General features: G+C 36.3%; 1 protein-coding gene across 13 annotated transcripts in view; it reads right to left on the minus strand.

Annotated features, from left to right (window-relative positions):
* DOCK10 (dedicator of cytokinesis 10) overlaps positions 1-14,216 on the minus strand; it is a 260,328-nt gene that overhangs the window by 125,834 nt on the left and 120,278 nt on the right. For all 13 annotated transcript variants that reach the window (XM_038573971.1, XM_038573966.1, XM_038573967.1 and 10 more), the window contains exon 3: positions 9,577-9,666. In XM_038573971.1, coding sequence (XP_038429899.1) covers positions 9,577-9,666 — 90 coding nt within the window. The remainder of the gene's footprint in view (positions 1-9,576; positions 9,667-14,216) is intronic.

Here is a 14,216-nt window from a genome sequence, read left to right on the forward strand (position 1 = left end):
GTAGCTCAGAGGTTTGGCGCCTGCCTTTGGCCCAGGGCGCAATCCTGGAGTCCCGGGATCGAGTCCCACGTCGGGCTCCTGGCATGGAGCCTGCTTCTCCCTCCTCCTGTGTCTCTGCCTCTCTCTCTCTCTGTGTCTATCATAAATAATAAATAAATAAATCTTTTTTTTTTTTTTTTTTAAAAAGAACTGCCAATGACTCTGATGACCAAATCCAGTGGGCCCTTCCTTATGTGATACTTCTTCGGCATTTTATACCATTAACTAATGCTTGCTATGGACTCTTTAATTCTGAAAAAACAATTTCTTCTTGTTTTCTTCATCTCCCTGTCCACTCCATCTCCCAAGTAGGGCCCTCTTTACCAGTTGCTTAAGTGGGAGTTCAGCCCAAGGACTTTCCCCTCAGCTCCAGCCAAGTCCCCATGGCATTTCTGGTAAACTCTTCCAGGCTCAAAGCTTCTACTTTCAAATCCAGAGCAAATGCCCACCTCTTCCTCTTGCACTGGGGCCTGCCTATTTATCTCCTTCTTTGGCATCTGTCTCTATATGCATGTTGACCAGTGACATTATTTTATTTGCTACATTCATCCCTACTTGAACAATCTTTACTTTCTTCTGGGCATCTTATCTCAATTACTGGCCTATCTAGCTAATAGCCCAACACAGATATGTAGGAGTAACAGCCACCATACCTCTCCCTTTCTTTCTGTTCAGTCACCAACTTCTGTCAATCCCATTTCTTTAATGGCCTTTACTATCATTACTATCACACTGCCATATGTTAGTGTAGGGCTTTAACACCGCTGGGCTACTCAAATAAATAGTCTTCCATCTCTTGAACTTCTCTTCAGTTTTACTTATTCCCCCATACCAGCAAACCAATCCATTCTCTGGTCTGTTTTTTTTTTTTTTTTTAAAGGATTTTATTTATTTATTCATGAGACACAGAGAGACGCAGAGACAGGCAGAAGGAGAAGCAGGCTCCCTGCAGTGAGCCTGATGCAGGACTCGATCCCAGGAACCTGGGATCATGATTTGAGCCAAAGGCAGATGTTCAACCACTGAACCACCCTGGTGTACCTCTCTGGCCTGCTTTTAGCTAATTTTTTCTAATATGTGAACCTGACCTCATTTCTCTATTTTACCGTAACACTCCAAGGATACTAGTCAGATTGCACTGTAAAAATCTGATCACAGGTCTGGTATTTCTTGCCTGAAGGGAGCTCCTTGAAGGTGAGGACTATGTTTCATCTATTTGGTGACAACCACTTAGTAAGTGCTATGTTGTTGAAAAATAAACCCTGTCCAATCTTTCATGCAGTCCAATCTTCACTGCATACACTTTGCATGTGATCCATAGTAACAGTATAAATCAGTGGGAGAAGAATTTTCTACGTGAAGAATTTAACCCTTTGTAAAGACAGGGTAATCGGCTTCACCCAACTGAACTGAGTAGGAGTTTCTGTGTATATCCAAAGGAGTAGCTTGTTTAAGCCACTGAGTTCATTTTTCCTCCTTGGATGAGAGAAAAAAATAATTCAATAATTAGGTAAGGGGTTGAGAGGAGAAATTTAAGGGCTGGAAAAAAGTGCTACTCTGAACTTCATGAGCACTGTTATTTACCACAAATTTTGAAATTAACCTTGTGTAGACTTGCATTTTGCTGCATGAGGATAAATCCATAGAACAACCATATGTGGGTGTATCTGGAATCATGTCCTAGTATTCCCAGAGGTTTACCCTCTGGACAAAGATAGACACTTTTGATAAGTAATGGTAAGAGGTTTGTCCATGAAAAGAAAGAAAAGAAAATTTCTTTGATCTTTTGGGAGCTTTAATATTCCTTTTCTCTTCAACACCATCTGCCTTAATGAAAATCATATCAAGTTTTACCTAATAGATTGTTTTACTTGAGCTGTCCCTTCTCCCTAGTTTCTGATGATCTCATTCCCTCAGATTCACATCAGCATTTCTCAAAGATGGTTTTCAAGAGACTTGGGGGAAAATGGACAGAATTTCTCCATGGTCAAACAAACATGGTAAATACCGCATGTCATATTCTTTTCTAAAGTAGTCTTCATGGATATTGTGTGTGTGTGTGTGTGTGTGTGTGTGTGTGTTCTGTGGACATCATGCTCACCCAGCTTTCTGCAAAACATTCTATGCCTATGTGAAATTGGTGTCTACTCTCATCTTAACCATTTGTTCTGCTAGTTTTTAATGTGGATTTTCTACCAAAGCCTAAGGATTTCCACATTTATTGTCTGCTTTAAGTCTGATATTTATTTCCTATTCAGTCTTGGGTCTTATATATTTTTTTCCTAGAGAATGCCACTATTTCTGGTCTAGAACCTGCTTAAAATCTAAACTTTTCCTTGTCCCAACAACCTAATACTGTCTGGATGAAGACAGTATATAATCCGTGTGTGTGTGTGCGCGTGCGCGAGTGTGTGTATGTGTGTATTTATATGTAGAAGTAAGTGTAGGGGTGCCTGGTGATGGTTCATTCGGTTAAGCATCCAACTCTTATTTATTTATTTATTTATTTATTTTTTTAAGCATCCAACTCTTGATCTCAGCTCAGCTCTTGATTTCGGGGTTGGGAGTTCAAGCCCCACACTGGGCTCCACATTGGGCACAGAGCCTACTTTTATTAAAAAAGTAAATGTAGGCATAGATAGTCTGCTTCTACTATTATTTATTCTTTCAATTTTACTTTTTGTAAAAATTTAATTTTTGCTTCTGTTCTTCTAACATTTCCATAACTCTTAATATCACCAAGTGTTTTATGTCTTGATGAAAGTGAGGTTTGGATTCTTGAATTCATGATTTACCTCTTGCTTCATCATTATTCTATTCCTGCAGCAGATGGGTTTCCAGAAATTGCAGAGGGCTTTGTTGGCAGAGTAACTTGCTATACTTTAGTACTTTGTCAGTATTTCTCTCAGCTAGTCAGCTGAAGTGGTCCCTAGACCCTTGTTGCCTGTTGGGCCACTGTATCATTCTCAAATCTCTGTTTTCATCTTCTTTGTTAAGAGAGACCAAACTGGGAGCTTAGTTTTAATTAGTGTTCTGAGCTTCTGGCTTTATATTATTCTTTTGTGTATATTAAAATAAAAACTTTACTATAGAAGTTTTGCTTAAGAAGTCTGTATCCTGTTTATAGATTCCTTTAATTGCTTCCCAACCCCCAGTGGGAGGGGTAGTACTTGTTTTATCACGGAAGTGTTTGATTTTTTTTTCTGGTTGTAGATGTTGATTTTAAGCCACTTATGAGAATCAGATAAAGACACTGCTCCCCAGTTGTTATATTCCAACTGTTTTCATATCATTGTTATATTTATTTTTAGAAACACAGTCTTGGAATTATTAATATGCTTATTTGAAGATAAAGAAACTGAGGCAGAAAAGTTAAACATATATCACATATATCAAAAAGAAGGACATATTCCATGATAAACAGTGGAAATATCCTCATCAGGTCTGGCTCTTAAATGTGTTTAAACACATTTCTCAAAGGGTTAGAGATAGTCAAGTTGGTAAGGGCATGGAGCATAGGGTTCAGAGAGACCAGGGCCTTAATTACGGCTCTGTGTAAAGTAGGACAAGTCAATCACTCAGAATCTGTTTTCTAGGCTGTAAAATGAGTAGTAAGATCTATCACACAGAGGGTGCAAAATTATATGAATATGTACATGTTGCTCGACTATGGTTTGATGTTAATTTATCATAATTTTATGAAGCGCTTTAATGGATATGAAATAAGCCCATACTCTGGTGTGGGGGAATATTAGACTTATATTGAATCGACAGGGAAGAGAATTAATAACAGATAAAACAGAAAAGGGACAGACTGTTCATTTTATTCAAATTCCTATTAAAAATATAAAGTCATTCCAGATTAAAAGAAGGAAAGAATGCTCACTGCCTTTCATATAATAGAGCTGAGAATTGTCAAGGTAGTGAGAGATAATTCAAAATCAGTATTGAACTGGATGTGTTTAAATTAGATTCATGCCAGTTTGCTGCCTAGCAACCACAGAATTTGTCCTCACCACCCCGAGGGGAGCCACAGGGCACTTAGTGCAGAGAGGACCACAAAGGTTGCTTAGTGCAATAAAGCAGAGGCTGTAAGGGACGCACGTGTTTCTACAAAACATCAATGAATTCATTTCAGTGCTGGCTTAAACTGATTTCAAAAATCCAGCCAATGTTTCTCCAAGTGTGGGCCACTGTTTGCATCAGAGTTACCTGGACAGAATGAGTGGGATTGTCAGGGAGGACACTGAGAGACTGAGTCCTTCCAGAGGGCAGCTGTAGTAGAGCACCATCTGGGCACTTAGCATCATGGTGAAGAGGCTAGAGGCCACTGTGGTTGGACGGTAGGGATGGGGCAGCTGGATCTGTTTATTTCCAGCTGAGGATGCTGAACACTTGCTTTATGTTTCTATGAAAGCTTCCTCATCATTACAAGGTGCTGCTGCGGTAGCAACATTGGTTTATAATTACTGCAACTACAAGGGCTTAGAAGTGTATCTGGCACAGAAAAAGTCGTCAATAAAGGTTAGCTGCTATTACCTATTGTGGTTAAGACTCCTTGCCAGCATAACTCTCTGGGATTGTTTCTCAGTCTTAACCCAGCTCTCTGGTGACTTCTTCCTTTTTATCTGCCGTCTCCAGGCTTCACTATTCATGTTCTATTATCATCACATGATATTTGTAACTGGGGTTTCTCTTCTTTCTATCCTATAAGTACAGGCATCCCTTTAGTCCCATCTTGAAAACCAAGCAAACTATAGCAGTTTCCACAGCTAGTGATACAGAAAAATTATCAGGGAATAAAATAGTTTCTTCTCGGGCTTCCTCTTCTTTCTTTCCTTTTCCTTTTTCTCCTTTAGATCCAAGCAGCTGAGGAAAACATAATGTTTGTTCACGTCACCCAGACAAATGGCCTGTCCTGAAGCTTGTACCATAGAAGTTGGGCAGAAACCTGGGATGTACAGTAAAAGACATTGTATTTGACTTCTCCTTGGAGCAGTTCTTAGGAGGAAGGAGAAGCCAAGGAGGGAAGTGAGAAAAGCAGGAAAAATCCCAGGTTGCAAGCAGTTGAAAGGTAGGAACACAGGTAAAGGTGAGCAATTTCGCCCCAGGAGGAAGAGCAAGGCAAAGGCAAATTTTGTGGTCAACATGTTCTCCCCTGAAGTTGACATTCTCAGAAACTACAGAAATACGGCAGTCAACCTGGCCATCTGAAGTCATGGTGCAGAAGTTTATGAAAGCAACAACAAACTAACGGCTTCTAAGAACCCTAGAATACCTTTGGATGTTTCCAGAATTGTACTGGCCTTCTTTCAAGGTTACCCTTCCCCTGGAAAAGTAGCTACACTTTATACTTTGGTTGGATCCAGAGATTGGGGGTGGAGTTTCTGAACTGGTCCTGAGATTTAGGATTTGAGGGGACTGGCCCCACCTCAAAGGCATGCCAGATAATAAAGCAAGCAAGTGTGAAGAGGCAAGGGCTGCAGCAGGCTAGCCACCAAATCCAAGGTCTCAGAGCTTCAGGTACCGAGGCCCCTGGAAGACAGCTAAGAACCCCTGGTTCATGTGAGAGCAATGTATCACAACTAAAGCAGACTGCTGAAAGCCTGGAAATAGTATTTGTCTATTTGTCTAGTATTTGTAGTATTTGTCTTTCTACCCAATTCACACAGAAAGAGGTAAATACGGTCATGAAGTGAAAAGTCCCTGAAATTGTGGAAGTGTTTATTAATCCATAGTCGTTCTCTTCCAAGTGATTATAAATGACTATATCAGATGAGCTTCTATGATATTCAGACAAGCCCAGCAGGTAGAATCATAAAGCAAAATACAGAGGGGATTTTGATCATTCTGTAAGATATTTTTGTTATCAAAGTAAAATAATAATAATAGAAAAAGAATCTGATGTAGTCTTTAAGGCAACTAACTAATGGCTCAAAGAATAAAGTTGGACTTTAACTTTTGGAGACAATTTTAGGAGAAAGACTTGGGTTGCTTCCAATTCTGGCAGCATTTTAAGATATATTTTATTTTTTTCCAAAACATTTTTAATTAAATTACATTTTAGATACATTTATAACACAAGAATACCAAACATCTCTCCTTTCCCTTTACAATCCCACATTTGTGACATCACCAATGTTATAAGTTTATTATACATTTTTAATACTTTTCTAGGCTTATATAAATAAGCCATATTTATGTATATACTTATGGGTTTTATACCTTCTAGATAACATATTATATATTATGCAACTTACATGTCTTTCTTGGCAATTGTATCGTGGGCATCCAAGCTAATACATTTATGTATATGTAGTTTTTATTGGTTATATACACATATATTTTTAAATATTTTATTTATTTATTTGAAAGAGAGACTGAGAGAGGGAGTGAGAGCACAAGTAGGGTATGGGGGCAGGAGGTAGAGGGAGAGGGAGAAGCAGACTCCCCAGTGAGCACGAAGCCTCACAGGGGCTTAATCCTAGGACCCTGAGATCATGACCTCAGCCAAAAGCAGACGCTTAACCAACTGAGCCACTCAGGTACCCCTACTGGTTATGTATTATTATAAAGTATAAATGTGCCAAAATTTATTCTAAGTGTAAAGTGTAGCTACTTTACACTCTTATCAAGTGATGTCGCAAATTGTCCAGTGCATCAATAATCATGGTTGTAATTATATTTTTATGCTCTACTGTTTTTTTCATATATACTACTTTTTATATATACTACTCAATAGATACATTAGAATTACATCTCAAAAAGTTACAGACATGCAGATATTATAAACACTGTGTGATAATGTTTATTTCCTATATCCCTGCTGACACTAAATAATATTCACCTAAAAATTTTTCTTCATACAAGTATCACACATAATTTTTGTTTTACTTTATATTTTCATGACTATAAGTGAATCTTGGCAACTTTCTGTGTCCCGTGGCGAAAAGCACTTACTCTTTTGAACTGTCTGCTCCTGCCTTTTGCTCATATTTTCTTCGGTTATTTATCTTATTATTAATTCGTAGGGTTTTGAAAGTTAGGAATATGTGCATGTGTGGCAAAAAGGTATGAGTTGCAAATAATTGCTCTGATTAAAGATTTTCTTTTGGCTTTATTTATGGCATCATTCATCATGTAAAAATTAAATATTTTTATTTGCTTAAACCTGTCCATATCCCCTAAACTTCTAAATAAAAATGTTTTCCTATGGTTTTAATATTTTTGTTTTTAAAATTTAAATTGTTTTTTTGACCTGGAATTCATTTTTGTATTAATGTGAGATAGAAGCCTAACTTTATTTCCATCCAGAATGAATAACCTAATGGTATTCATGAAATTACTTTCTCTTGTGAGATATTTGAGAATTTGAAGTTCCATGTTTGTCATTTATTAAGAAACCATATTTAGTTGGATATGTTTCTAGATATTGTTTCATTTCAGTGATTTATTTGTATCTTCCAGAAGATAGAAAAATTTGGAGAGTGTCACAAATTTTTAAAGCTAGCATTTGTCTAATACCAAAGAGAGGAAAGAAAACTAGAGCCAATTTCACTCATGAATATAAATGCGAAAGTGTGAAATAAAATATTAGCGATTTGAATGGAGTAGAATATTAAAAGCAGTAATACAATTTGAACAAGAAAGTTACACCAGAAATACAAATATGGGTCCTTAGGACAGAAACCTTAATTTTATTACAGAGCTAAATTCAAATGATAAAGCTATTTTATCGATAGACTGCATATGGATTTCATACTATAGGGTAGCCAAATCTTTAGAAGTACTTAAAGAGACGAAGAAAACCCTTCCTAGACATATCTTTTATGCCAGTGTCATTAACACCAAATTTCATAAAGCATCAAAGAAGCTAAAGGGCTGCTCCTAAAATCAAAATTAAGACAGGATGTCCAATATGAGCATTATTACTCAACATTGTTTCAAAGATACCAGATAATAAAACAAAGAAAGAAAAAATAAAATTTTAATTGGTTGCAGATGATATGACTACATACTTAAAAATCAAATAATCATAAATGGTGTCTTTTTATCTGCAAAAAAATAGGATAAAAATGAAAACAAAAATTAACATTACAAAAGAACTATTAGGATAAGGAAGTTTAGTGAGCTCTAGTTATACCTATTCAAAAATCAGTAGCTCTTCAAAAATATCAGCAATAAACAGTAAGAAAGGGAGTTTGTTTTAAAAATTTCTCACATTTGCAACAGAACTATAAAGTACCTGGACATAGATTTAACAAGTGAATGATCTTTATATAAAAGAGCAATATTTTAAGGAAGAACACTCAGGAAGAACTGGTTCAGTATACCCAGTTAGGAATTCAATATCATAAATGTTTCAGATCCTAAGTTAACACCTATTTATGTATTTACTGAAAAACTTTTGCAGACCTTATCTCAGCAATTCTGATTTTCTTCCGTAAAAAATGATTTGCCAGCTCTTTTTAAAACTGTGATGCCTGACCAGATATTAAAACTTCCTCTAAGGTGACTGTAAACAAAATTTTATGGTACTGACGTCACATTTAATATTTTTATCAGTGAATATGAAAATAGTATACTCAGATAACATTGGGATATCTGTACTTTTGAACCTGTACTTTTTCCTTTCTTTAACTCCTTAGACGGTAGTGAAATTTAAGGTGAATTTTGGGAAACGAATATGGAATTGGAAGAAACAACTCGTAAATTTATGGCAAAAGATTTGGACTGAATAGTATAACATAAAGTATATATGATTAATACAGGCTGATATTAATACATATGCTAATAAAGCTAGCTCATATTCATGCACATATGTTAAGAGCTGAGAAAGAGCTTTGCTATGGTATGTAGCTTTGATTAAATCTTAACTGTGATATGCCATTTTCTCTCAGGATTCTGTTTGATAGGTGCTAAATTTTCTCATTCCATTTTCTGTAAAGGAAGGACTAGCTTCATTTATTCATTCAACAAATATCGTCTAAGTAGCTGCCCTAAAGCATCCTATAGTCTGATTAGAAGAAGCATCAGTTTTGTTGGCTTCTCTTACACCATCTGAATGTAAGCACTGCTATACCAACAGATTTTTATCATAGCCACAGGGTTTTACCATGAATTATTTTCAAAGTTAGTTTTTGAAAAAAAAAATGTATCTCTTAAAATAGACACTCTGTTATCCAAAATTCTCACATCCTATGGCCTCTCCAACAACTCCATCTAAAATAAAATTAAATAAAATTAAATCTTCCCTTTAGGTATACAGAAATATTCCTCGAGGTGAAGATTTTAAGTGAAGTAAAAAACAAAAGAAAAAAAGTCCAAAACTTGAATAGTCACCAGATAATGAAAAATGATTAACAGGAAAATGCAAAGAATCTACAGGTGACGCCAGCTGAAAGACATCAATCAATCATAGCATCTGGAATTCTCTACTGAAAAGTAGAGGAAGACAATAGTAATAGGAAGTTGTATTGAGCACTGCTAGGGGAAAACAAAGTTTTATAAAGTAAAGGATTGGAAGCACACATTTACCTCTTTCACCAGTAAATTTTCCGCTTTGTGTTCTGCATCTTCCGGTACCGTTGAGTACAATGTTCGAATATCCCAAGACACCGTGGCTGTCTGGGAAGAACAATGAAAAGAAACTAAGTTCTCCAACTTAGAAGCACTGAACAGACCATTATACCAAAAACACAATAGAAAAGTGCCTTAGATCTTAGTATCTTACAATAAAAGAAGACAGAAACCTTCAATCTCTAGAACAGGAGAGCCAACCCTCCGTTAGCTTGCCACAGCTAGCATCATTACAATTATGGTTTATCAGTAAAACTATCATTTGAGGCTATTTCATTTCACTGCAGAAAACAAAACTTGGGGAATCTGTATATTTTCACTAGCTTATTTCTATTGTATCTTTTGTTGTAATCCTAAAATAAATTTGAAGTGAAAGTGAAAAAGACAGGGCCAATTTAGGACTTATTATTTAGATTTTACATTTTTGATTCCTTTTGAGTTGCCTCTTTCAAGTTGCTTCTTTTATGTTGTACACTGTTAGAAGATGAACATAAGCTCTATTGAAAGTTTGAAGTAAAAGATTATTGCTAGATTTCAATTATCTGGAGAGAACTTGTTTCCTCTTTGGATAGACAATTCTCAGATACACAGTGTCACCTGCTTGGTGTTTCCAGAGAACATTACATATTATAATCTACTGGTAAGACTAGGGATTTTTCTCTCTAAAACAATTTTATATAGTTCAGCCATTATTTTATTATTTTATTTTATTTTATTTTATTTTTTAAGATTTATTTATGATAGACACAGAGAGAGAGAGAGAGAGGCAGAGACACAGGAGGAGGGAGAAGTAGGCTCCATGCTGGGAGCCCGACATGGGACTCGATCCAGGGACTCCAGGATCGCACCCTGGGCCAAAGGCAGGCGCCAAACCGCTGAGCCACCCAGGGATCCCCTCAGTCATTATTTTATAATACATTTTTATATAAAAATATTATTTCTCTTTCTCATTATCCTGTGTAGTCTCTTATTAGTTCCTTGCCTTTAAAAAATAATAGTTACTCTAAAATACTCTGTCTACTGGAGAGTAGAGTAACATGACTCAAATGTAAACTCCTTTGTAGCTATACCTAGTGCTCCACTAAGATCACTGTTCTGTGGTATAATACAAACAGGTGAATACTGAGCTGGTTTAAGAATTTTTTTTTTTTCCTTAATGGTGAGTTTCTGGTATATGGACTCAGGTTTCCAGTAATAATGATCACATAGCCACTTGATCCATGATGTCATATAGTAAATAAAGTTAGATTCCCCAAATACATAATACATAGGTAATGTGTGAGATTGGAAATTCATTCAGGTTGGGGTTATAGAAATAAATCATGTGTATAACTATGCGTATAATGGATATCAGTGATTCCTGATGACTTCTAGTTATGAAATAATGTTGATTCTTAATAAGATAACTGAGTCTGAATCACTCTCATGTAGCCATGTGATAAGTCTAAAATGTAACATTACAAGTTGCATGGAGTTATTTCACATTTGCACAGAATACACAAAGTACAAGAAAAGGGATACATGTATAATAAATGCTTATGACATGCTATTGATCTCAGTTACATTTTGTTATGATACTGGAGAATTTGGCTGAAAAAGTAAGCCTCCATAAAGTTTCGACTTTAAGAACTGTGACACTTCTACTTATGTTTTATTTCTTGAATGTGTCTCCATTGAAGCAAAGATAAATTGATCAAATAAGAAGAGAAGTATGCAGTCATATTTGTTAAGGGTATTAATATGGTTACAAAGAACTTCTTTTCTGAGAATTAGATGCTTTCAGACCACTACAAATTGCCTTGGCCACAACAGACTTCCTGTTTCTCTTTTTACAAACCTTCTGGTTGACAATTAGTAGAGCTCGATTGCATGAAACAGATCCGAGACAGCACTGGAACTCAGCCTAGCGCCTCTTTTGGTGGTAGAATTTTATAAGGGGCTTACTGTCCTGAGATTAGGCATTTGGAAATAAAAACTGTCATTTTATTTATGAAATAAGGCATGCAAGGCCTGTGTTTGCAATTTCAAGTCCATGATATTCAGACTTCTTCAACTACTGCCCTGTCGCTTTCTGGTTCCTTCCACACTTTAGTGGGTAGTCTGTGTGGCTTTGTCACAGCCACCATTCTGCTGGCTAAAGTGACCACAGAAAGACTTCATTCCAAGCACATCAGGGCCATTTCTCAATTGGCCAAAGTCCACTGGTCAAAGTCTTTTAAAAAGTCTGCTTTTCCTTCCCCGGGGCTGAGCAAAAGCCTCCTCTGACAGTACTGCAGATCCCAGCTGCTTAAAAAGGAGAACAAAAATGATGTTGTTTATAGAAATCAGTCTGAAGCTTGAGAATTCAACAAGCTTTATAGTTGACTATTTACAAACATCTCATGGTCAATTCTAATCTAAGCATGTGTTTAAAAGTGATCTTCACCTAAAGTTCTCAGATTAAAACAGGATATGGCCTATATTCTAGTAGAGCAGACACTTACACTACATTAGCTGCTTAAAAACACTTTATATCGCATTCAGAAGAGTATTGATTTAGTTTTTTTAAAACTATGTGAAAATATCACTTTCATACTTTCATTGTGCTCACCTTCTCAATGATTCCCTCTCCATTCATTCATTCATTCATTCATTTATTATTGTTTTAAATTTGAATATAGTTGATGTACAATGTTACATTAGTTTCAGGTGTACAACATAATAACTTGACAACTCTATACGTTATGCTATGTTCGCCATAACTACCATTTGTCACCATACTGCACTGTTACAATACCATTGATTATATTCTCTATGCTGTACCTTTTATTTCCATTGAGTTATGCACTGTGTTTAAGGGAAGGTCTTTCTTGTTTTGCTGAAGTTAAAGTGTTTGGGAAATGCACAATAAGTGAGCAGTTGCCCATAACCGGACAGTTGTCATCATCCAGCCAAGTCAAGTATTGAGACTTAGCTATCACAGTATTTAAGAATCTAAGTAGGGGGGCCCCTGGGTGGGGTGGTTGGTTAATCGTCCAACTCCTGGTTTTGGCTCAGATTGTGAGGTCAGCCCTGTATGGCATGTTGGGCTCCATGCTTAGCACAGAGTCTGCTTAAGACTCTGTCTCCCTCTGCCCTCCCATCCTGCTCTGTCTTTCTCTCTCAAGTAAATAAATTAAAAAAATAAAATAAGACTATAATAGGGAAGTTTGGGGACTTGGTTCAAGATTTCTTACTCTTGGATTGGCAAACCATTGAGCAAGTCATTTCATTTCATTTTCTTTCTTTCTTTCTTTCTTTCTTTCTTTCTTTCTTTCTTTCTTTCTTTCATTCTTTCTTTCTTTCTTCTTCTTTCTTTTTCTTTCTTTTCTTTGTCTTCTCTTTTTTTTTTTTTTTGATTCATTTTCCAGGCTCCAAAATGTGTCTTACTTCCTCTATGGAGGTAAGGACAATACATTTTCCATATGGAAAAATGTGAACATTCATAGAGTACAGTGCTCCAACAATATACTTATTGCACCAGGACCTTCTCTTGGCAAATACTCAAGAGGTTGTGGTCTGAGCTCACTTTCCAGGAAGGCACAGAAAAGAAGCCTGCTTGGTGTGAGGCCTGCAGACATGGCCCCGTGACGAGCAAGGGCCCAAGACATGAGCCAACCCACTTACAGCCAACCCACCATGCATCTTTCCATATGGCTGCTCACATTCCTTCTTCCATACTGGACTCATTCCTGCACAAGCCTCATCCAGACTCCTCCTCCTCTCAGAAAGTCCTTTATTTTCCCTAACCTCAGGCTTAGTAGAGGTGCCAGCTTCTTCTGAAAGTCTTCTCTAATTCATCCAACACATATTTTCTTTTCTCTGAACTATAAAATTTACTGTCTGTATCATACATAAAGTCTGCAGCTTCACTCTAGAATATTTTAGATTCAAAGCTTTGCTAATGAATAATTCAGCATATATATATTTTTGTGGTATATAAACAAGCCACTTAAATCTGCTTTGGAAATAAAAAATAACAATAAATGAAATGTTTTCCCATGGTATTTATTATTTCTTTAGTATAGTTGTTTATTTCTTTTAAAGAATGAAGTGCTTGAATACAGACATGTATTAAAATATTTTTGCACCCTATCTCTGACCACCTATACTTCTCTTAATGCGTAGAAAAATCTTTTCTTAAAAATATAACAATGCTATTTAGGCACGATTGACATGCCATAAAGTTCACCCTTTTAAAGTGTAGAATTCAGTGATTTTATATATTCACAGGTAACGCAACCATCACCATTATTTAACTTTAGAATATTTTCATCACGCCCAAAAGAAACTCCATATTTACTAGTAGTTACTTCCCGTTCTTCTTCCTTCTGAGGCCTTGGAAACTACTAACTTTCTATGGATTTGTCTATGATTTCAGCTGGAATCATTCTATACATGGTCTTCTGTGACTGGCTTCTTGCACTTAGCATAGTGGTCTTAAGTTTTGTCCATGTTGTAGTATGAATCAGTATTTCAATCATTTTTAATGGCTGAATAATATTCCATGGTGAGAAAAGACAACACTATTTATTCATTCATCTGTTGACAGACATTTACACTGTTTCCAATTTGGGCTC

This window comes from Canis lupus, chromosome 25 (genome assembly GCF_011100685.1).
Source record: "Canis lupus familiaris isolate Mischka breed German Shepherd chromosome 25, alternate assembly UU_Cfam_GSD_1.0, whole genome shotgun sequence".
Classification (NCBI taxonomy): Eukaryota; Metazoa; Chordata; class Mammalia; order Carnivora; family Canidae; genus Canis; species Canis lupus.